The following is a 25,266-nucleotide window of genomic DNA, read 5'->3' as shown; positions in this document are numbered from 1 at the left end:
TATTGGGCTCCCTGCTTAGTAGGAAGTCTACTAGTCCCTCTTCCTCTACCCATCCCCCTTTCAAATAAATCTTTAAATAAACAAAATGTAGAAGCGCCTGGGTGGCTCAGTGGGTTAAAGCCTCTGCCTTTGGCTCAGGTCATGATGCCAGGATCCGCATCGGGCTCTCCGCTCAGCAGGGAGTCTGCTTCCTCCTCTCTCTGCCTACTTGTGATCTCTGTCAAATAAATAAAATCTTTAACAACAACAACAAAAAAGCTTTTTAAAAAAGCTTACTTTTCAAAATTAAAAAATACTGAAAGTTTTGGTGTACAAAGAGAACAAAATCCATTTGCAAACTGTAGGTGACTCAGTCAAGCTTCCTCTCAGTCAATATGGCTACGTAGATTGCTGAAAGCATTACGTGCATCACTAAAGTTGCAGAGTAAGAATTAGAGAAACTATATCGCACTGGACTATTATAAGAAATTAAAATCTTGTTATTTAATTTTTAAACCACATTACCATAAGAGCCTGCCTAGTTCTCAAACTAGACTAAAAAGCACAGTTTATAATTATGGATTGAAAATCAGGTCTCCGCAACAATTGTAACAAAGCTCTGTGATTCCTTTGGTAAAACACAGTCACAACTTATTATTACGGGTGGTTACCTGTATTCATAATTGAAAGAAAAATTTCATTAGAGGTTAGTGGACTTAAGGATGTCATTTCTCTTCCACTCAAGTTCATGTTCCCCAGGTTAAGAAACTTAGACAAGTAAACATCTACCTAGTTAACTGGATATTACCCAGATTGCAAAGTTGATTTTTTTGGCTGATTTTTTTTTTAAGATTTTTTTTTAAATTTATTTATTTGACAGAGAGAAATCACAAGTAGGCAGAGAGGCAGGCAGAGAGAGAGAGGAGGAAGCAGGCTTCCTGCTGAGCAGAAAGCCCGACGCGGGGTTCGAACCCAGGACCCGGGATCATGACCTGAGCCGAAGGCAGCGGCTCAACCCACTGAGCCACCCAGGCGCCTTTTTTGGCTGATTTCTTAAACTGTATGTCCATCAAATCTCTATTTCATTTTGTTCAGTGTTGTCAAAGGCTTGGTTTCTCAAATATAATAAATATAGATGAAATAGCAAACTGTTAGATATTTTAGAAGCATAACATGTAACTTTTAAAAAGATCTTTCTTAGGGCTCCTCGATGGCTTGGTCAGTTAAGTGTCTGACTTGATTTCAGCTCAGGGTCGTGAGATTGGGTGTGGAGCTACTTAAGATTCTTACTCCTTCCCCAAGCCCTTTTCTCTCTCCCTCTCTGTAAAACAAACCTCCCTCCCAACTTTCTTGGGACCTTTCAATGCCAAGTTCCATTGCCTCAAGTTCCTAGTAACCCAAGCTAAGGTGTAGTAATCAACATCAGCAGTGCCTCTGGGACTTAAAAGGGTAGGGTAGTGGGGGGTAAAACTGCTCTGAATGAGAACTACTTCGAAGAATTTCCTTACTCAGCAAAAGTCTGCCTAAAAAATACAACACACAGACACTGTAATATCATCAAAGTCCCTGGGTTTTTATGTTACCAAAATAGTTGAATGAAAGCAGTAACACTTCTGCCAAAAGTATCCATTCAATATTAATGTGTTTTCTTTCCCTCTAGTATGCTCTTCAAGAATCACACAGTTATCCTGGTCTTATGTTTTTGTTCAATAAACAGGTTAACGTTAGAATGAGTTGATTCTTAGTTGCTGCCTAAGTGTCTACCTTTGTTCAAGAAACACCTTGTGGGACGCCTGACGCACTGAAAGCACAAAATTACAAAACTTAACTCGGCTTCCTGCAAACATACTTGTTACCAAAAAATGTACCACATCGCACTGAAGCCCCCCGCCCCGCCCCCAAGAAAAACCATTTTGTTTTAGGATACCTTATTCTGCTTACCTTGAGCAAGTTGTCACCTCTAAGACTTTGTGTTTCTTTAAAGAGATAATGTAGCTGTAACATCAGTATATGAAATATTTCCACAGAGAATCTTACATTTATTGATGTACAAAGAAAACAGTTACATTTTATTGTGCTAAAGTATCAATGATTTAAAATGAAAATATGCTACAAATGATTTCCCCTTTCCCCCACATCTTCCTCTCATTGGCTTATTTTTCCTTTGTAAACATTTTTGCCCCCTTGTTAACTTTTACTTTCTACTTCCAGGTCTAATTGCTATGTTACCTTTCGATATGGCGCTCTTGCCAAGTATATTCCAGAGAGCAACAGTCCTAGGACAGGATGCCACCTAGGACCCAGACTCTTGGGCTCCACTGGGACCCAGGAACCTACATGTTGTCAGGCTGCTTAAATGCCCCTCCTACACACTACAGTTTAAGTATCTCAGCTTTGGACAGAAATCTAGAAATCTCCTAATTTATATAAAAGCCCCCATACAACGTAGCTTTCTCTGTTTTCAGGGAGATGACGGCATTTATGTTTGGTTTTTAAAGATGTTAAAGAGGGATTTATCTTTGCTAAGGGTAGCTAGAGTTTAAAACCTCAAGTAAAGGTAACCGTCAATTCCATATTGCAAATCAACTAGTGAGAACATGCCTTAATTCACCAAATAAACGTAGGCGTCCGCTGCGTACTTACTTTGTGGTACTCTGCTGAGCCACAGGGTCCTGTGAGCGAGAACGTGGCCTGGATGGAAGTAAGAGCAGTGGGTTTGATAGGAAATCCAGCTCCAATGTTTACTAAGTGAATGAGCCCAGGGTTCCTTTCCTTCACTGCCCCCACGCTGTTGTAAAGAATAAATGCAGTGTGGTAAACTAAACCTCTCTAAATGATAAAGAGCTACACAGAAGCAGGAAATTTGTAACCTGTTTCCTGGATGCATTAAAATTATCTGATGGTTTACTAATTTATATTTTCTGAATATAAATTCTGTGAGGGCAGGAATATCATGCCTTGTTCACTCCGGGCACATGGTGCACACTCATAATTGTGCAGCTCTGACTTTAGAGATTACTACCAGTACCTCCAGAAAAAGTCCTGTTTTAAGAAATCTATCAGATAGGGGTGCCTGGGTGGCTCAGTTGGTTGGGCCTCTGCCTTCGGCTCAGGTCATGATCCCAGGGTCCTGGCATCGAGCCCCATCTGGGGCTCTCTGCTCAGCGGGGAGCCAGCTTCCCCTCCTCTCTCTCTGCCTGCCTCTCTGCCTACTTGCAATCTCTGTCAAATAAATAAAACATTTTTGTTAAAAATATCAGATTGACTAGGTAATATCTCCATTGTATTTGATAACTCTCAAAGGGCAGTTCATATTTACAAGACACAAAAGGACTTTTTTGTTTTGTTTTTTTAGCTTCTCTAAGTATCCTTTCCTAATGTGCTACTTGCTTTTAGAATGTTTTAAGAACTGGTTAAATTTCCATTATCTTCCCAAGTCCTAACATACAGATCGCCAAGCGTTAGAACTATTTTCAGCGAAACATACGAAGGTGATAACATTTCTATTACATTTTAGAATTTATAAACCATATTTCTGTATCATTGTGAGATACAGGATACCTTCTGTATCCTGTATCCTTTCTCTTTTATCCTTGTGAGTTAAGTTATTCCTTGTATCCAAGAAACAAAACCAAAATCAGGGAGTCATCCCTGTCATTTTTACTTGGTTTAACGTCCAATAATTTAGCTAGAAATTATTTCACAAGTTCCTTATGTTTGACAAGAACCAGACGAGCTAAGTGGCAATTTTAAAGAATTCCATACTGTTTATGAAGATTAACACATTCCACGCACACTCACAACTTCATAATTACTATATATAGCATACATTTTTTTAAAAATGAGGCTCGAGAGTTTAGCATCAGTATAAAGCATTTCCTTCCAGGAAATATAAAAGCATATTACATCATCTAGGACCGGAGTGACGATGATACACATTTATACATAAAGATGACAGCATGAGGTGTTTTTCTGCGATGGTAGGATGGAGGATGGGAATTCTGGCCACATCCGGTCCCCTGGTTTCATCCGAAATGCCTGCAGCTGGGAATAGGCGTGTTGGGGCATCTCACTCAGACTCACCCAGAGGCCTCGCTCTGGCTTTAGTGAAGGCCCCCATCCTCCCAAGCCCAAGATCTGATCTCCCTTCGAAAACAGCAATTTATGAAAATGTTTACCAAAAGTTTAAAACTGCTTATTTTCAAAGTGACTAAGTTATTTTGAGATAGTAGTTGCGTCCCTAACAAAGTCTTAATCCTTTTATAATTACAATTTCGCTATCTTTGGTTAAAATCATTTCGAGTGAACTTCTGACCGTTACCTTCAAAAAAGGTCATTAGCATGTAGTTACTTACCATGGAGTCATTACATGACAAAACATAAAGATAATTTTAGGCCCTTGCACGGATCCCATCCCAACATCTGCTGCAAATGCACACTTTGCAAATCAAGAGTCAGAGTGTTCTGAGACACATAATAAGGCTTTAACCCCCACATGTTCATTTGTTAGTATATCCCAGCATGCTCTTTGTCTTGGCAACTTGTGATTTCAAAATCCAACGGAAGATGACTTGTGAAAAGGAAGTGTTTACATACATAGTTTGGAACATCTGGTCTAAAAAGGCAGAGATTTCTGAGAAAATAACAATTCTGACCTGAAGTCATACAGGGAACCAAGAGAAAGAGTGTTATTATTCCAGTGACCTAATATATTAGTGTGTTTAGATTTTAGAACCTTTAGGTTTTGAAATTTACATTTTTTTTTTTAAGAGAGAGAGTTTGAGCGATCAGGAGAGGGACAGAGGGAGAGGGAAAAAAAAAAATCTCAAATAGCTGAAAGCCCTGCGTGGAGCCCTGCTTGGGGCTTGATCTCACGATCCTGAGATCATGACCTGAGTCAAAATCCAGTCAGTCACTTAACCAACTGAGCCACCAGGCACCCCTAGCACCTTATATTTTTGACTCTTCAGAGATGACCATGAAGAGGAAAATCCTACAAATCTTAAGCTCAAGACCCCCGAAAACAAAAACAGGAGGGGGGTGTTGTGTAGCTAGGGAAGAAGGGATACAGATAGATTTTGTACTCTTCTGTTTTCTTGTCAAGGGCAGGAGCAGGGACAAAGTTTGAATGGGAAGAAACCAGGCTGAGGAGAAAAGGGCAGGCTGGGTTTAGAAGCTGGGCCTGATCCTTCATCCCTTCCTCCAGCACTAGCAAGCTCTGCCTGCCGACCCAGGGCGGAAGCGCAGACAGGCTCCTCAGTGCCCACTTCCCCTTCGCTGCTCTTCTTCGCCACACATGTCTGCAAGCCGGCCCAGGGATTTAAGTCCTTCAACTGGCAAAGACCTGTTCCTTAACACTACAACTCCTCAACTTCCCAGTTCCAGCAGCTTATTAACATGAGGCAGTGTCCTTTTCTGATTTGGGGTTTTCTAGTTGACATACAACATTCTATTACTTTCAGGGGTCAATACAGGCGTTTGACAATCCTATATGTTACGCAACGGGCACCACGGCTAAGTGTAGTCACCATCTGTCACCACCATTATTTCGATATTATTGACACTATTCCCTGTGCTTCAGGGTTCTCTCTTTTGTCTGATGATAGCAATCTCTGTGACGCATGCGTGAGGCTTTCTCCTTAATAGGAGTTTTCATCTGAAAATGGGCACTAAATGCCCGGATACAGCAGAAAGGGCACTGGACCTGGGGCTTTAAGGTTTTGGCATTCTAGGTAGCTCTGCCTCTTATTAGATGTATTTTCTCCACTTTAAAATAGAAATGCGTCTTCGCAGTCTTGTTGTAGGAGTGAAATAAGATAATACAAGTGAAAGTTCTGGTGAACTTACCGTCTGGCACCTAACGATAAATGTGAGATGAATTTCAATCACCGTTTGGTGGGAAGTAAAACAAAGCGCATGCAGTGGGAAGGAAAGAGAAGCTGGCTGCTCCCAGAACATGTTCGGCTGCTTCCCTCAAATTCATTTCCCTCTAGCCCGGCCTCTGAGGAGGTAATAAAAATGAAATGTTGGCCCTGCAGGTGACTCCCTGAGAGCTCGCCCTCCCTTCCCTTTTCCGTGAGCATCTCGGCGTCGAACTGAAGTTCAGCAAAAGAAAAAACGGAGTGTGGATTACACAGTGAACCACAAATATCTGAAACCTGGAATCATAAATCCATATATTTGGAAAATAAATCGAGGAGAGCTATTTTTAACCTAAGTCATCGGCGGGTTCACTTAGTGACAACATGGATGTATGTGTCACATGGGAATAATACTGAAGGTTCTACAGGGCTTTTAAGGACCAGGTACCGCTATGGCCTGGAAGACACAAAGGAATATTATTCCAGTGGCACAACCTTTCTTCCCAGAGACCCTGTATATACACAGAGCCCTGGCAGTGCTCTCCTGTGCCCGGTTTTTAAAGCCCGCCCTGATGAATGCCTGCGCAAAGGAAAAACGAGCAGCAAACAGGTCGAATGCGGGCTGATGCTCACACCTTTGGGTGAGCTGCTATCCCAGGGGACACTGTCACAGATTTCATTTACTTGTCATTAGGCCAGCAGTCGCCCTGCTTGAGACAGAGATGTGTGCTTAACAATAAAACACATTGTTCTTTCAAGGAGGTATCCGCCCAGCTTTCCACCATCTTCCTCCTGGAGGAAAGCCAGTTCAGGTAGGACTGAGGACCGGTCAATTAGATTAGCCCAACTCCCAAGGCCCACATAGTTGTGCAGGGACTCTCACATGACCCACGCAGAACCAGAGTCCTCTCCAGGTTGCTTCTGCCACACCCACAAGCAAAGATGCCGTTCCTTCCCTTTGAGGTGGCTGGTCGCCATCCTACCAACTACGAGGAGTGCTCCTGTCTATGCCCCTAATGGCACCACCCACTGGATGCAGCTGACTGACCTGTTCAGATCTACTCTTGAACTTTTTGGCTTATGACCCAATATTCTCTTCCTTGGTTGGAGCTATTTTGAATTGGGGAACTTTCAATTGCGTTCAAGAGGCCCAAGCATAAGCAAATTACAGCCACCACTAATGAATCGGATTTGGCTAATGTTCAACACACAGCATACTTATTGTTTAAATGTGGACAGCAGTTCCAAGACTGCTTTATCTATAAACATAAGAAAATACTGAGTCAGAGAATGTCCTCTAGAAACTTCACGGGAAATCAATCGTGATGCCACTGTCACCACTATAGTTTCGCTTTGCTAGCAAAACCTTCCCCATGCCTTAAGACAAAGAAGAAACATGCACGAAATTCACAAGATTATTTTACTAGAATTTAGGGGGAGTAGATAATGTAGTCAAGTTTTCACAAAGAAAATCTTCAGGTTGAACTCCAGCCAAATAAAAGAAAATTCAAGTTCTAGTTTCGTTCCCAATGGGCCTGGGCATTGAAGCAATGCCCCCTTCTCTTGGCATGTACCTGTCGAAGGGTCAGTTTTGTGTCCACCTTTTCATGCCCCTTGACCCTCTGCATCATGACTTGGCGATCCCAGGCATGAATTCTGAAAACCTTCTTCCATTTCTATGGTTTTCCTCACTCAGCTGAGGAGGCTGCTGGCTACCCACGAAACTTCACCAACCATAGGCTCTGGTCCACACAGCTTTCTTCTTAAACTCTGGGAGAACTCTCAAGGACAGCAGGGTGGCTAAGGGGACAAAAAAAAGTAAAGTGAACTGTTGCATTTGGTGAAACTGCACTTGAAAAGGTCATTTAGATGGAAAATGTGTCAGAACAGAACTTGGCTTTTTCTTACTTGGCTCATCTTCAAGACTGAGAACTCCCATCAAGCCTTAGGCAGAATTTGAATAGTAGAACACGATTAATAAAATCTGGGGGAAAGGGTTTCTTTGTTGTTAAATTATTCTGCAACCAGTTAACAGGAAATTCTGCAGAGTTTAACAAAAACTGACTTCTGGGATGCTGGTTCTTTTCTTTATCTGGGTGATGATTACATAGGTGTGTTCCCTTTGTAAAAAAAAGCTACTTAATCTGTGTATTTTTTCTACACGAATGTGATTTTTCCATTAGGAGTTGGTTAAGAGGTAAAAAACAAAAATAAAAAACTGATCCTGCAACGAAGTTAGGTCCTTGCGGCTCAGTGGAGCGGGCATGACTGTGCTAATCTGTATTCAACTACATGCTTTCAAGTCCACACCTTTTCTTATTCATCACGGGTCCCTCAGGGATCAATTTAAGGTAGGCCAGCTCCGTGTAATTCCACTAGGTCACTCATTATAGATCTTATTTTAGGATATTAATATAAATATATTGAGATGTCATTTAAAATAGGGAGGAAATGTAGAGAAGCCAGTAACACAATTCTTGTGTGTGACTCTAATAAGCCTTTGACTATCTAATCAAGTGAACGTGTACTTCCTTGACCCAAATAACTATTCTCCAAATCAGAATCAAGTTGTTTGCTATCTTCGTGACCTAAAACACTGTATGTTTGGAGCAACCGATGGTATTATAGCTGTATGGCCATTAAGAATGAGTTCAATCTTCCTGAGGCAAAGAAAAAAAGAAAATCCTAGCAAGTCTCTAGGGACGGATCAAGTAAAGGTAGGTCAGACCACTGCCCTTTTGCCCCGTGAAGTTCTGTACTTGATCACAATCCACTTCTTACATATGCCCTTCAATATGTGGGGGTAGGGAGAAGGATCACAACCAACTGGTTAGGGAATTCTTACTTGTTTGCAACCAAAATATCATACCATACTTAGAGTAAAATATAGTCATCCTAAGACTCCAGGTTGGCCAGATAAATTACCACACGTGTAGGCCAGGAGAATCACTCTCCCAAGCTAAGACTTTCCAGTGCACTATCTTACAGTATACCGGGGTTCATCTCACCAACAGCCACTGGTTGGACCAGACTTCTGAGCCCTAAGACACAGATGACAGTACATGCTGTCTCAGGCCACAGAACCAACGCCCAACAGACTTCTCAGATTTGAGGAAAATAATGTACGTAATTTTCAGAGGTAGGTATTCTATGTTTGTGGTTCCTATAGTCATAGTTCAACAGATCAATAGAGAAGTATAAAAAGCACAAAGACTATTCAAATGCCTGAAAGCATGAGAAATGTCCAATTCCCTTGGCAAAATACCATGCAGCTGTTACAAATACTATTAAAGAAGCCAATATAGGAATAGTTAAAAGGCTTTAAAAATAACTTTTAAATAAAAAAGGCAGTGCTTAAAGTATCTATGTCTATTTTTTCAGGTGCTTAATGATTTATAAATATGTTAGAACAACACTCACACGCGGAGGGGCAAAAACTTCTTAGGAAAAAATTATCAAAATTGCCACTGTGCAATGGGACTCTGGATTCCTCTCTGCTCTTTCCTGAATTTTCTAAATTTAAATTAAAGTGATAGTTTGCCATCATAATAAAACATTTAAAAACTATTTAAATAAAAGTTAAATTTAAAGGCATGGAACTCTTTTTAAACCCACTTTCTGCTTCAAAATGCCACATAATGGCAGCTCCAGATTACTTCTCTACCCCGAATTCAGACGAACCCTTTCAGGAGCCAATATACAAGAGATTGCTATTTCCGCAGCAAAGGCAAGCACAGGGGGCCTTCGCCTCTGTTGGGCTTGCAGCACGGAAGTCATACCTTTTAAAAGATCCCTGGATTTTGCTGAGAGGCCTTCTTTAGGGCTTTCCATGATGCCGAAGAGCCAGTCAATGAACTAGGGTGAAAAAGAAGAGCAGTGTCAGTGAAGACAGTCGCACTATCAGTACAAGTGCGATCGGTCCCTTGGGTCCGACCATGCAGAGCTGGCAGACTGGCGATGGGAAGACCATGCCTAAGAGACGGGGAAGCTGGACACAGCTCCCATTCAGCCAACGACCCAGCCAAGTCAAAACCCCTTTCTCAGCTACATACCCTGAGGCTGCTGTGGATTTTTTTTTCTTTAAGATTTTTATTTATTTATTTGACAGAGATCACAAGCAGGCAGAGAGGTAGGCAGAGAGAGAGGAAGGGATGCAGGCTCCCTGCCGAGCAGAGAGCCCAATATGGGGCTCGATCCCAGGACCCTGGGATCATGACCTGAGCCGAAGGCAGAGGCTTTAACCCACTGAGCCACCCAGGCGCCCCCCCTGCTATGGATTTTAACAATGAGGCAGACATGGGCCCAGTGGGCTTCTGGTGTGCCATGAACTTCCTCTCTCATCACTCCGAGAGCACAGACAGGTTAAGAACCTTGTCCAAGTCCACTCCCAGTGAATGGCAGAATCTGGATTTCAGCCCGGGTACACCTGACTTCAGAGCCTCGCGAGCCTTCCTTGTCTCCGGCTGCCTGACACTGCAGGCATCTAGGCCCAGGCTCACAGGGTGGGTGGTAAAGAAGGAAACACATCAGACATAAGCCCGCATTTCTAAAATCAGATATTCTGTAGCTGAGAACAATTTGTGCTCAAGTGGAATTGAAACAGGAAGTTAAAATGCAAGAGAAAGGCATAAAGTAATTTACTAGGTAGAGCCAAGTGTGTTAACTGCAAATAAATCCTACAAATGAGGTAGAAACTCAGACTACTCAGGAGTTTGACTGATCTCCCAGGGTACAACCAAAATTGGTTTTGAATTAGATGGAGGGTAATTTCATTAATGACTGAATGGTCCACTCTCGACTCACTAAAAAACACATACATTAGTCATAGGTACTAGGTATTTTAACTTGGGATGTAGAGACTGGCTTGCAAGAAAGAGTCAGAAAATATTCCTAATTCTCTGCTTTGATTAAATTAAAACATTTTTTTCTCCATTTTGTTTTATAATATCTGACTGGTAAGAAAATAAATCAAGCACTACAAATACCTAACAGACACAGATGTCTGTACTGTCATCCATGGTGATCATGGTATCCCAGGCCAGGAAAAAACACAAGGGGATAATGCATTTGAATCGATTTTGATTTAAAATGAGATGGAAAAAACAAAACCTGGGACAATATGAATGCTTAAGAAAGCAAAGGCCTATTAATTGAGTTGCTTAGTGGAGTTGTGCAGGGCTAACCTGTGGGTCCATAGTTCGGAAATATTTTAAAGACTAATGTTCGGATTTTAACAATAAGCTATAAAAAGCTGGCGTTAAGCTTTCAACCTCATAAAAATCCAGTTGTCATTAAACGGGACTCAAAAAAGAATCTTTCAATCAACTGTCTTAAAGGCTGTTCAGAGCCATGGAATGAGAAGCAGAGGAAGCTATTTCCATATGCTCTGCACAACAGCTAGCTGTCTGGGGAAACTCAACATTAAAAATCAAAAGGTGCTTCCTACAGTCTGGATTTTCCGGAGGGCTAGGGTGATGACCTCGACAACTTTCCCCATGTCGTCGAGCACAGGCTGGGAGCAGGGTGGGCCCCTGGAATGTGGCTATAGGACCAAGTTTGCTATGAGGAACCCCAATTGGGCTACGGGAATGGGGCTGCTCCAGATGCCCGTTTCCCTGACCTACCCCCGGGGCATGAGGGATCGTTCCCAACCTTCCAGCTTTGAACTTGCCTTCCTATCTGTCCTCACTCTGACATTCTGAGCACTTGGAGCCTCACTCATCCCTTCACCCCCAGGATCAAGAACACATGTGCCTTCCGAATCCCAGGGCAAGTATAAGCTCTTCTTTCCGCCTCACCTCCAGCTGTAAGCAAGTTGTTGCTGTTGTCATTGCTGTTTTTGGCCACAATCAGCCTCATTCTCTGAGGCTCTGCATCCGGCTGCGATTCGGGGCTGAGGATGAGAGCCCGTGGGGTGATTCCAGTTTTACTTAACTTCCAACCTCAATTCTACCGCAGAAATCACGCAAGAGAAGATGGCGGCCTGCCCTGACATGCAAGAGGATGCCAACCTCACCTTCTGGGTCTGTTCCTTCCATGGTTCTTTCTGTAGCAGGAGAGACATGCTACTGGGAAGGAGAGTGAGGGCCTCCTGCAGAGCGACCCTGTGCAGTGGACTCTGGCCAAGGAAGCTCGAGGTTGACCCAGCTGGGCCATTTTCCCGATGCCATGGCAACCAGCTGGCACTGAGGCCGAGGAGGAGCGGGGCCGCATGGTCTGCCCATGTCACCACTGCGGCGGCAAAGAGCAGCAACAAGAAGTCCACAGCCTACAAAGGAAATGGAAACAAAGTTAGGTCACAGGTTTTAACAATTCAGAGTAACACATGTTCACACACACAGCCCCTCTCAGGATGATGCAACGTTATCTTCCCCTTCACCCCAGAAAGGAAACGGACTGAAAAGAAATTCCATTTCCATGCCTAATGAAGAGACATTTCAGGGCTCCAGAAGGTTTTAGGAATCCTCTTTGGTAAGACAGAAGCCACAACAGTTTCATTATTATTACTCCAATAATGCAGGAGAAACCTTATTTCATTCCTAAGCACACTGAGATCCAGATCCTCCCCTGTTCTGGTGTTTCCAGCGAGATTAAAGAATTCGTTAGGAGTGTAGGGAGAGGGATACTTACAGTTATTGTTATGTGGCCAAAATGGATTTTTAAAAAGAGGTACAGGTCTGATACTACTTTTGAACAGTAACAAATGACTCTCCCCAGGCATTTTCTTTTTCTGTTCTCATTATCTAATCAAAACATTTGGGAGGCGAACACTTGATTTTTGTTCCCTTAATGCTGAAACGTAAGCATGAAGACAAACTACCAACAAGCATTCTTGGAATAAGGGAGTCAGTCACAACAAATCATTAGGCATTTTTTTTAAAACAATTTTTTCAGTATGCTCTACCATGAATTCAAAGAGACTCACCAGGGTCTGGCTCCTGACCTATAGTTATAATTCCAAGAATTTGTTTAAGTTTTAATTCCAGTGTGGCATTAGTTCAGGTGTAGGACACAGTGATTCAACAACTCCATGTCTTACTCAGCTGCTCTTCAAGTGTCGTCTTAATTCCCTTCACCTATTTCACCCATCCCCCACCCCTACTCTGGTAACCATCTGTTTGTTGTCTCCAGTCAAGAGTCTGCTTTTTGTTTTGGTTTGGTTTGTCTCCTTCTCCCCACTTTGTTTCTTAAATTCCACAAATGAGTGAAATCATATGGTATTTGTCTTTTTCTGACAGGCTTATTTTGCTTAGCACTTCTTCTCTAGCTCCATCCATGTTGCTGCAAACGGCAAGATTTCATTCTTTTTTATGGCTGGATAGTGTGTGCGTGTGTGTATATATATATATACATACATACGTATATACATATACGTATGTATGTATATATATATATATATATATATATACATCTCATCTCTTCTTTTTCATTCACCTATCACTGGACACCTGCGTTGCTTCCATACTTTGGCTAATGTTGATAATGCTACTATAAACACAGAAGTGCATATACCCCCTCTGAATTAGTGGTTTTGTAAATCTTTGGGTAAATACCCAGTGATGTGATTATTGGATCACAGAGTACTTCTATTCTTAATTTTTTGAGGATATTCCATACCAACCTTACAATAACTACACTAGTTTGCATTCCCACCAACAGAGTGCAAGGGTTCCTTTTTCTTCACATCCTCACCAATGTTTGTTGTTTTCTTGAGTTTTTGATTTTAGTCATTCTCACAGGTGTGAGGTGATATCCCGTTGTGGGTTTGCTCTGCATTTCCCTGATGCAGAGGGATGTTGAGAATCTTTTCATATGTCTGTTGGCCATCCGTATGTCTTCTTTGGAGAAATGCTGGTTCATGTTTTCTGCCCATTTTTTAGTTGGATTGTTTGGGGTTTTTCTGGTGTTGAGTTGTAGAAGTTCTTTATATATTTTGGACACCAACCTTTTATCAGGTATGTCATTTGCAAATATGTTTTCCCCTTCAGTAGGTTGTCCATTAGTTTTGTTGATTGTTTCCTTTGCTGTCCAGGCGCTTCTTATTTTGATACAGTCCCAATAGTTTATTTTCGCTTTTGTTTCCCTTGGCTCAGGAGACGTATCTAGAAAGATGATGCTGTGGCTGATATCAGAGAAATTACTGCCGGTGCTCTCTTCCAGGATTTTAATGGTTTCCGGTCTTACATTTAGGTCTTTAATCCGTTTTTTTTTAGTTTATTTTTGTGTTTGGTGTAAGAAAGTAGACCGTTTTCATTCTTTTGCATGTGGCTGTCCAGTTTTCCCAACATCATTTGTTGAAGAGACTGTCTTTTTCCCATTGCATATTTTTGCTCCCTTTGTTGCAGATTAATTGACCATAAATTGTGAGTTTATTTCTGGGCTTTCTATTCTGTTCCATTGATCCATGTGTCTATTTTCATGCTAGTACCATACTGTTTTGTAATTACAGCTTTGTAATATAACTTGAAGTCTGAAATTGTGATGCCTCCAGTTTTGTTTTTCTTTTCAAGACTGCTTTGGCTATGCAGGGTCTTTTGTGGTTCCGTACAAATTTTAGGATTGTTTGTTCTAGTTCTGTAGAAACTGCTGTTGGTATTATGATAGGGATTGCATTAAATCTGTAGATTACTTTGGATAGTATGGACCTTTTAACAATATTTGTTAAAGTCCGTGAGCAGGGTCTGTCTTTCCATTTCTCTGTGTCATCTTCATTGTCTTTCATCAATGCTTTATAGTTTTTTGCGTACAAGTCTCTCACCTCCTTGGTTAAGTTTATTTCTAGGTATTTTGTTATCTTTGGTGCAACTGCAAATAGGATTCTTTCTTTCTTTCTTTTTTTTTTTAGATTTTATTTATTTATTTAACAGACAGAGATTACAAGTAGGCAGAGAGGCAGGCAGAGAGAGAGAGGAGGAAGCAGGCTCCCCGCTGAGTGGAGAGCCCGATGTGGGACTCGATCCCAGGACCCTAGGATCATGACCTGAGCTGAAGACAGAGGCTTTAACCCACTGAGCCACCCAGGCGCCCAAATAGGATTGTTTCTTTTTTTTTTTTTTTTTTTAATATTTTATTTATTTATTCGACAGAGAGAGAGAGATCACAAGTAGGCAGAGTAGCAGGCAGAGAGAGAGAGAGAGGAGGGGAAGCAGGCTTCCTGCTGAGCAGAGAGCCCGATGTGGGGCTCGATCCCAGGACCCTGGGATCATGACCTGAGCTGAAGACAGAGGCTTTAACCCACTGAGCCACCCAGGCGCCCAAATAGGATTGTTTCTTAATTTAGCTTTCTGTTGCTTCATTATTGGTGTATAGAAATGCAACAGATTTCTATACACTGATTTTGTATCCTGCAACCTTACTGAACTCACGTATCAGTTCCAGCAGTTTTCTGGCAGAGTCTTTTCTATACATAGTATTATGTCATCTGCAAAGAGGGTAAGTTTTACTTCTTCCTTACCAATTTGGATGCCTTTTATTTCTTTTTATTGTCTGACTGCTGTGGTTAGGACTTCCAGTACTGTGTTGAATAAAAGTGGTAAGAGTGGACATCCTTGTCTTGTTTCTGACCTTAGCAGAAAAGTTCTTTTACCCCCCACTGAGTATGATGTTAGCTGTGGGTTTTTTACATATCAATTTCATTGCTGGTAATCAGTCTGGTAGGACTTCAATTTTTTTGCATTTATTGAGAGTCGTTTTGTGGCCTTCTTTTGAAATCTGTCCTGGAGAATGCTCCATGTGCACTTGAAAAGAATGTGTATTCTGCTATTTTAGGGTAGAATGTTCTGAATATGTCTGTTGAATCCATCTGGCCCAGTGTGTCATTCAAAGCCTTGGTTTCCTTGTTGATTTTCTATTTGGATGATCTGCCCATCGATGTTAAGTGGGATGACCCTAAAGTCCCTTAATATTATTGTATTGCTATCCATTACTTCCTTTATGTTTATTATTAACTGTTTTATGTATCTGAGTGCACCCATGTTGGGTGTATAGTTACAATTGTTATATCTTCTTGTTGGATTGTATGCTTTATGATTATATAGTGTCATTCTTTGTCACTTTTCTCTTTCCTGCTCAGCTTGATTACTTTCCATTACTCTATCCTCCTCCCGGGTTGCTGATTCATTCTTCTGCTTCCTGTACTCTGCTATTTATTTCATATAGTGTATTTTTTATTTCATTTGTTTTTCATTTGTATTTCATTGCTTTGATTCTTCTTTATCTCTTTGTTAAGGGTATCACCGATGTCCTCCCCTCTTTTCTCAAGTCCAGTGAGCATCTTTATAATCATTACTTTAGGGACACCTGGGTGGCTCAGTGGGTTAAGTCTCTACCTTTGGCTCAGGTCACGATCTCAGGGTCCTGGAATTGAGCTCCGCATCGGGCTCTCTACTCAGCAGGGAAGCTGCTGCCCCGCCCCACCGCCTGCCTCTCTGCCTACTTGTGATTTCTCTGTCAAATAAATAAAATCTTTAAAAAAGTTTATAATCATTACTTTAAATTCTCTATCAGGCATATTATTTATCTCCATTGTGTTTAGGACCCTTACTGTGGTTTTGTCATGTTCTTTCATCCGAGATATATTCCCCTATCTCCTCATTTTGTCTAACTCTCTGCATCTGTTTCTGTGTGTTAGGAAAGTCAGCTATGTCTCCTGCTCTTGAAAGTAGTGGCTTTATGAAGAGGACCTGTGGTGCTCTTCAGGGCACTTTCCCCTGTTTACCAGAACCTGGCGCTTCAGGGGGGTCTCCTATGTTGTTAGTGGGCCAGGCTGGTGCTGCCTTGTGCTTGAGTTGAGCCAGACCAAGTGTTTGGCAGAGATGCAATAGCACCAAACCATAGAGCACCTTCCCTGAGTTGTACCCTGAGAAGCCTTCATTGGTGGGCAGGGCCCACGATCAGACGAATTGTCTGTCCCCAACCCATGGTGGAGGCCAAAGCCTGACCAATGTGGTGCTTATCTTTCTCTCTCCCCAGGACAGGAATCACTTTGGCGTGGTGCTGGTCCCTGTCCAGGCTGCTAGCACACTTTTCTTGTGGCTTGTGCTTCGGTTTGAATGGGCTTTGGCCAAGAGCATATTGGAGGAGGAGGATCTGCCATGTGCTCAGGAGGGAGGTATGCAGAGCCCACAGGTTTGTGCACCAGGGAGAGGGGACATGACGCTACCTCTGAGACCACAGTGGCTGGGCCAATCCATAAAGCATACAGGGGTAGGGCATGGATTTTTACCAAGGTGCACTCGGGTTTGCTGTGAAAGGAGACCTACCACCACCACAGGGCCAGCCCGTGTGGATCCGCAAAGAGTGGGCAGGTGGGCACACAGCTTAACAAGGCATTTGCCCATCTTCCATGAGAGGATACTGGCTGCCACCACCACTGCCGAGGCCCCACATAGTGCGTGGTTTGCAAAATGTGAGCAGGTCTTCTCAGGGAGGGGATCCACAGTGCTGGGACTGAGGCAAGGCCAGCTGGAGTGGGCAAATCCCCAGAGCTGGGGAGGAGTGGGGAGGCAGGGAGTAGTGTAAGCAAGCTAGGTAGCAAATGTGGGCGCTAAACTAGTTCCTGCAGGTGGCTGCAGGTGGCCACGTGTTTATGCTGGGAGGCAGGGGAGGGAAATGACACCTAGTAGTTCCTCTGTTCTTGGAGGATACTCCCTGTGAACATGACCCCTCCGGGACAGGATCTGAGATGAGTAAATAACTCTTCCTCTCTGTGCCCCAGACATTCCCCCCCCCCTTTTTTTTTAAATTTTTTTCAGTGTTCCAAAATTCACTGCTCCTATGTTGTATCTCCACAGGCTGTTTCTTGTGCTGTCTCTTTAAGGGCAGACACTCAGTTTCTTCTCAGTGGCCAGGTTCTCCCAGAACCCAACTTGCTGATTTTTAAAGTTGCAGGCTTTAAGTCCTACTGATTGTAGTAAGTCACTAAACTTTACCCCCTCTAGTTTTCAAAGCCCAATATTATGGGGATTCATCTTCCCCATGTGGGCTCCCCAGTGTGATAGCCTTCTTCTTCCCCTTTTCCACACCCATGGTCCATTTAGCTCCCCAGCACGTCTCCGCCCTTCCTACCCTCTTCAATGTGGCATCTTCTCTACATTTAGTTGAGGAGTTTGTTCTGCCAGCCTTTGGGTCATTGCCTGGGTTATTCATACTGACATCCAGTTGTACCTGTGGGATGAGGTGAGCTTAGGGTCTTCCTATGCTGCCATCTTCTCAGCCTGTATATTTCCACATGCATTTTTTTTAAAGATTTTATTTATCTGAAGGAGAGAATGAGAGGGAGAGAGAGAGAGCAAGAGGGGGGTAGGGCCAGGGGGAGAAGCAGACTCCCCGCTGAGGAGGGAGCCCAATGCGGGACTCGATCCTGGGACTCCAGGATCATGACCTGAACTGAAGGTAGTCGCCCAACCAAATGAGCCATCCAGGCGCCCTCCACATGTATTTTTAATACACTGTCTAGGATCCATCCATTCAGAATTTAGACTAATCTACACACTTATAAAATGGTGGTAACAAGAGGCCCCTCTGAGTTGTTGGATTACTGTGATTCAAATTATATTTCTTTCTGCTTATCTGTATTTTCTAAGTTTCAAAAGATTTTTTGTAAGAAAACAGAAAATTAACAAAAACTTAGATCAGAAAAAAAGATGACAGATTCTGCTAGTTAAAAAAAAAGTTTAAAAGTACTCAATTTCTTAAAAGTCATAATTTCATTAATTAAAATTTCAAAAATATACACAACTCTTTAGAAAGCTGGTCAGAACTTCAAATGACATCCCAGGTTATACAAATTCCACCCACACAGTAAACAGGACACCTGTGAAACATGCCTACGGAAAAAATTCTACTAAAAAATGCACAGTGGTTAGCAAAGTCAAGAAAATAAGAAGAGTGGGAACATGCTATTTTCATTTATTAACCTTTTCCTATTTTAATTTACTCCTTATCAGTAGCTAACCTTCTGGGGGTCATAGATCATTTTACCCCTCTCATGCTGTGCAAACACAGATCACTTGCATACACTTCAGGTACCTCTTCAAACCAGACGTTTGAAGACATTCTCTGGGCCAGTGTGAAGGCCAGAGCCCTGTACCTCCTCTCTGTGGGGTCAAGCATAAGTACACAGAACGCTGGGTTCCCTCATCAGCTAGTGTCCTTGTGTGCTGCCTATCAAGAAACTTATTCTGTTGAAAATATTTTTCCAAGGGCAGCCCTGGGTGTCTCCAAGAGACAGGCAAGCACATCCATTTCCTTATGACATCAGAGAATTATCACCAGCTTTACCCAAAGTAAAAGGAAGGAGGGGGAAAAACAAAGGCAAGCAGCAACTTCTTTGTCTTTTGGGAGAGCAAACGTAAGTTCCACATTTTAAGGGAGCCACAAATGACTCCTCTAGACTGTACCTCATCAAGAGCCACGTTCTGAACAGATGTTGACTGGTACGCAACATTTCTGATATAACCCATCAGCTCCAAGAGCCATTCCATTCTCTTCAACACACCTGAAACAAAAAGAGATATTTTCTTACCAGACCACAGTTTTCCTATGAAATGTCCAATAGGTCAGTACTAGCCACCATGATGAAAGCAGAACAGCTGAGGAGGATTCCATGAAACAGTCGCAAATCCTTTTGCCATACCTGAGACTTGGGATTTTGTAGTTCTCTGACACTATTCACATCAGATAAATGTAGTTTTGCCTTTATTTTCAAAAGATAATTTATTCTTCAAAGGACACATCTGCTGGGTGCCTGGGTGGCTAAGTGGGTTAAAGCCTCTGCCTTCAGCTCAGGTCATCATCCTGGGGTCCTGGGATTGAGTCCCGCATTGGGCTCTCTGCTCAGCAGGGAGCCTGCTTACCCCTCCTCTCTCTCTCTGCCTGCCTCTCTGCCTACTTGTGATCTCTGTCTGTCAAATTAATAAATAAAATCTTAAAAAAAAAAAAAGTACACATCTGCTAATGATAAAATGCATTTGTTGGAGTTTCTCTCTCTCAAGGTTAAACACACTAGGAGAAATCTGGCATGCCAGCTAGCCAGAACGTTGACTCTTGGCTAGTTAGTTGTTTTTATGGTCTTCTTTACTTACATGTTCCCATTTTATGCCAAAATCAAAGAGAAAACCTACCCAAAGATATCAGAAGAAAAATAAAAACCAGCTATTATATAGTAACTGGAGAACAAACATTGGCATAAAAACTGATTCTTCCGTTTTTATTTTTTAAAAATGAGGGTTCCCAGCACAATAAAGCTTACTTGGGAAGGCTGTCAAATTTCAGTGAGTCAGAGGAAAACGGGAACTAAACTGGAAGGCCAACTAGTTAAAACCAAAGACAATATCAGATTTATTTCAGTTTACTTCACGTTATCTTCACGCTTCCTTGGAAGTACCTACTAGACTTCTTCCTGATAAACACACTTTTGATTTAGAATTAAAAAAAAATAGTTTTTCATCACAGGTTCATTTTTCATCAGCAGGCACTGATGCAGAGATGAGACAACCATCTCAACTGCCAAAGAGAAGAATAAATCAAAATTTCCTATCTAGTCCCAAAAAGGGTATTACAATTATGTCTGCCAGTTTTCCTCATCAAGAACTGAGGAACATACAAAAAATCCAGAAATGTAAGTAACCCACCTGCGGTCACTAGGAGTTCCCCGCCATACCTGATCTACTGAAGCAGGTGCCGTTCAGACCTGACTGTAGGCCATAAGCAATGTGACCAAAGGCTCAGGTGGAGAAATGGCAGAGCTCATTATTATTCAAGAGTAAAGGTCTATGATGATCTAAAAGTTCCACCATATGGGGCACCTGGGTGACTCAGTGGGTAAAAGCCTCTGTCTTTGGCTCAGGTCACGATCCCAGGGTCCTGGAATCAAGCCCTGCATCAGGCTCTCTGCTCAGCGGGGAGTCTGCTTCCTCTTCTTTCTCTCTGCCTGCCTCTCTGCCTATATGTGATCTCTATCTCTCTGTTGAATAAATAAATAAAATCTTAAAAAAAAAAAAAGTTCCACCGTATGATTCATTAACAGAGCTGCAGGCCTAGAGCTTCTGGCTTGAGGATGTAGTGAGGGAATCCCAATTTTATTCCCCTCACCCTTGAGAAGTTCTCCTACAGAATAACAATTTAATTTTGTTGTCGCTGTTTTCCTCTTTTTGTTTGTTAGGTAACCACCTCAAAGTCATTTTCCTGAAAACATCAGGCAGAATCGATGGACATCCTGGTTGGGAAATGGAAGCAGGCAGAATCGACCCGATCCACTCGTTTATGGACTCGAGGGCCTGGACAGCTAAAGATAATAATAAAAATCACCAACAGAACCCATTCCCATCCCCAGGGTGGAGGTTGTTGAGTTTTAACTGGTCTTTTCATTTAAGGTGCTCTTCCTTTGGGGTAACAAGAGCTCTCCTGGGTCTCGAAGCACTAATCTCCCTTTTTAGTGGAGGAAACAGTTACAGGTTAAAAGGGATGGCAGATCCTTCTAGTCCTGCTGTTTCCCCAGGCCAGCCTCACCTGTGTTGGCGTGGCTCGCGATCCGCGCCTGGTAGAGGCTATGCAGTACCATCCACGCCAGGGTGTCTTTCTCCCGGTGCTGGATGGCCGCGCTGAGAATCTCCATCAAGCCCATCAAGGGGAATCGTCCTTGAGAGACCAAGTACAGTCTGACAAAGGCAGCCTTTTCTAGGCTGCTCTGCAAAAAAGCAAATTGTTCGGTTACTATTAAATTAGTTGAAGTCATTATAAAACCTCGGGGCAAGGGCAAAACAGAAAGGGTGAGTTGAAAGTTGATTATTATTCCAAATGCTAAAACCGCTCATTTCCTGCAGCATGTGACCTGTCTGCCTGCGTGCTGTATTTTAAAATGAATATACAGATAGAGAGTTATAATGTCACCTTCTGTTTTCTCCTAAAAACCGTCAGTGATTTCAGGGGTTAACTGGTGATGATATTTTGTACAGATTCGCAAATAATCATTATTATTTGCGTATCTGTACAAAATAATGTGTGTATTTGTGTATTTGTACAAAACAATGATGATGATGATGATGATGATGATGATGATGATGATGACTGAAAAACACAGTACTCGTGTACCACGCACCACTCTCAGCACTTAATACGGATTAATTTGGCAGTTCACAAAGTGCAGTGCACAGACCTCCAAGGGACCCCAAGACCCTTTTAGAGGCTCTGCGAGGTCAAAGTATATTTACAGCAGCACCGAGGTCACAGTAAGAGTCACTGCATTTTTCACAGCCACTTGCAATTTTTGTTTAAAATAACTTATCTAAAATACCCTTATAAACTATAAAAATTATTAGTTTCATTAAACCTTCGCCCTTGAGTATACATCTTTTTAACAAAAGGGATGATAAAATGGCAAGCATGCACAAGGGACTTCTGGTGCCTAGCCAAGTATTATGGTTGTCTTGAGGGAAAACCCTAAGTCTGGGCTGTGAACTGAAATAGCCACGTTTTTCGGGACACATCTACTTGGAAGGATGACTGATGGACCAATGATGGCTATTCAAACTGAGTATTTGACGGACTTTTTTTTTTTTTTTTTTTTTTTTTAAGGAGAAGAAAGTGAGACTGTCACTTCAAGGAAATACTTCACAGTATTTGTTAGCAGTGATAAAATCTGAGCTTTCAAGTGACAATTAGACTTTCGGAAAAAAATTGTATTTGCTACTGTGAATTGGCAGTTTCCCAATACATAAAAGACTTTTCTGATGATTTTAACAAGTGTGATGTTTGGTAGTGTATAATGAAATGCATCAACATTTGGAAGATTTTCAAAACTCAGTGATTCAGTATTTTCCAAATGATTTTGTGATATCATACCCGGAGCAGAAGTTGGACCAATGGGTTTTAATACAACAGACTATGTGAAGTTCACTGATAGGGACTCAGACTCCACATAGTGCCAACTACCCTGAAGGAAACACCGTTTGTTGAGTTCTGTTGCAATATCAAAACAAACAAAAAAAGATATCCATAATTGTTTGAAACTATCAATACACTCTTCCCTTTTCTACTGACATATTTGTATGAGGCTGGATCTTCCCCACATACTTCACCAAAATACCACCACAGACTGAATGAAGCAGCAGCAGCTATGAGAGTTCAACATTAAAGAGATTTCCATTAAGCCAGACATTAAAGAGGTTTGCAAAAATGGAAAACAATACCATTTTTTATTTGTTTTCAAAACTTTTTCTTATTTGTGTTAAGATGCAATGGGTTTATTATTACTTTTAAGTAAATATTTTTAAAATTTCCCAGTTTTAATTTCTTATATGGTAAATATTGAAAGATATGATCATTTAAATTACAGTCTTTTGGAGCCCTCAACAGTTTGTAAGACACTAATGTAGTCCTGAGACCAGAAAGTGTGAGAAGTCCTGTACGAACCATTGAATTTTCACACCACCCTACGCAGATGACAACCATCATCCTTCCTTTGTAGAGGATAGTAGTAAGCACAGACGTTAAGTAACTTGCTTACGGTCACATGGCTCGAGGCAGAGTAAGAACTGAAACTCAGGGAGTCTGAGCCCTTCACTACTTTATTCTTTCCAGAAAAGAACAGAAGACATTGACCTCAGTAAAATGCACTAACTCTTTTGGGAGCATAAGAACACTATTCAGCTAAGTTCTAGCAAAAATGTTCTAAGTGGTACTTTAAGAACCTGGGTGAGGAGGCACCTGGGGGGCTCAGTGGGTTAAGCCTCTGCCTTTGGCTCAGGTCATGATCTCAGGGTCCTGGGATCAAGTCCTGCATCGGGCTCTCTGCTCAGCAGGGAGCCTGCTTTCCACCCCCACCCCCCCACCCCCCGCCTGCTGTTCTGCCTACTTGCGATCTCTGTCAAATGAATAAAAATAAAATCTTAAAAAAAAAAAAAAAAAAAAAAGGAACTTGGGTGAGTAACCCAGCAATGTTCAGCTCCAGGTACCACGAAGGAAATTATATGCATTACTTCCAACTGTATTACATGAATATAATAATAACAGGATATAATAAATTACATGAATGTGATCATAAGGATAACAAATAATCACTGAGTACCAGCCTTATGTCAGATATTTTTCCAAGAACCTACCATGGATTAAGTCACTGTAACTCTCAAAACAACTCTGGGAAGTAGGTGTTAATATCTCCCTTCTAGAGATAAGGAAACCGAGGCAGAGAGAGATTATGAAATGTAACCAAGGTCACATTGCTAGTAAATCACAGAGCTGGATTTCAATCCCCAGCATAGTCCACTCTCTTAAGCATTTCCTTAGACTGCTTGTCTTTCCTTAAAACAAACTAATCTCCAAAATGCTGATATTCCAAATACTCTAACAGGAGTTCTCAAACCTCAGGATGCAACACTATCACCTGGAGGGACTATTAAAACACAGACTCCTGGACCCCACCTCTGACTCAGTAGACCTGGCTGAAGTGGGAATCCAGAACTTTCATTTCTAATCAGTCACCATGCTTATGCTGCTGGCCCAAGGAACACATTTTGAGAATCACGGCTATACAATGCAGCAATTCAAGGATTCAACTGAACAGGCACACCTGTCATCAGGTGAAATAAATGGTAAGAGGTCTACCAGCTGGGTGAGGGCTCACAGTTCTCTATATCTTTGCTATCATCTGGTATGTAGAGTTGGCATTTGTGTAAGTATGTCCACTGGAATATACTTATACTAAAAAAAAAAATTCACTGTTTATAGGCAATTCAAATCTAACAAGACATGTATTACACTAGCTAAATGTGCAACTTTGCTGGTATGTTACTCATTCATCCTTTGGGTGTGAGTAAAAGGAGTACTTCTTGGGACCCCTGGAGGCTCAGCTGGTTAAGTGTTTGCCTTTGGCTCAGGTCACGATCCTAGAGTCCTGGGATCAGGTCCCACATCGGGCTCCTTGCTCAGTGGGGAGGCTGCTTCTCCCTCTTTCTCTGCCGGCTGATCACCCTGCTTGTGCTCCCTGACAAATAAATAAATAAAATCTTAAAAAAAAAAAGGAGTATCTGTTAATTATCTTGTGTCTGGGCTAATAGTGTTTGTTTTTCAAATAGACACCTCTCTTCATTACAAAAGGATAATAAGTACCAGGTGAAAGAAAATCAAATTTAAGAACTACTTATTTATGCCTTCCATGCACCAGAAAGTTCTTCAGCCAGAATATTCCCATTCTTAGGGATTTTTATTGAAGATGTTGTCCTGTACTTATGTTTGCCCATAGGTGACACGAACATGATCTTGACAAAATGGAATTAGGTTAAAATGTTGTTCATCCATCTATCCATCCATACCACTAGCCTGAACATGAGATCCCACAGTGAACACAGAGAGCTTCCTCAAATGAACTACTAACAGATATGAAGCAAAACTAGCTTCCATCAAAAGGATACTGTAGTCACCTCTTCAA

General features: G+C 41.9%; 1 protein-coding gene and 1 long non-coding RNA gene across 5 annotated transcripts in view; both read right to left on the bottom strand.

The window, feature by feature from the left end:
• Positions 1–1,074: 1,074 nt before the first annotated feature.
• LOC125083258 (uncharacterized) lies at positions 1,075–6,036 on the bottom strand. Its single transcript, XR_007122223.1, has 3 exons — positions 5,827–6,036; positions 2,623–2,670; positions 1,075–2,011 (listed from the first exon to the last, which is right to left on the bottom strand). It is a non-coding gene; the product is annotated as an uncharacterized LOC125083258 (long non-coding RNA).
• A 1,210-nt stretch (positions 6,037–7,246) lies between these two features.
• Positions 7,247–25,266, bottom strand: part of FOCAD (focadhesin) — a 304,380-nt gene continuing 286,360 nt past the window's right edge. For all 4 annotated transcript variants that reach the window (XM_047699424.1, XM_047699423.1, XM_047699425.1 and 1 more), the window contains 5 exons: positions 21,351–21,528; positions 19,241–19,338; positions 11,857–12,108; positions 9,620–9,695; positions 7,247–7,640 (listed from right to left, as the gene is read on the bottom strand). In XM_047699424.1, the coding sequence (XP_047555380.1) occupies positions 7,567–7,640; positions 9,620–9,695; positions 11,857–12,108; positions 19,241–19,338; positions 21,351–21,528 (678 nt within the window). In that variant the 3' untranslated portion in view covers positions 7,247–7,566. The remainder of the gene's footprint in view (positions 7,641–9,619; positions 9,696–11,856; positions 12,109–19,240; positions 19,339–21,350; positions 21,529–25,266) is intronic.

This window comes from Lutra lutra, chromosome 13 (genome assembly GCF_902655055.1).
Source record: "Lutra lutra chromosome 13, mLutLut1.2, whole genome shotgun sequence".
Taxonomy (NCBI): domain Eukaryota; kingdom Metazoa; phylum Chordata; class Mammalia; order Carnivora; family Mustelidae; genus Lutra; species Lutra lutra.
The sequence above is the reverse complement of the archived record's forward strand: the minus strand, read 5'-3'. Positions and strand labels throughout refer to the sequence as shown.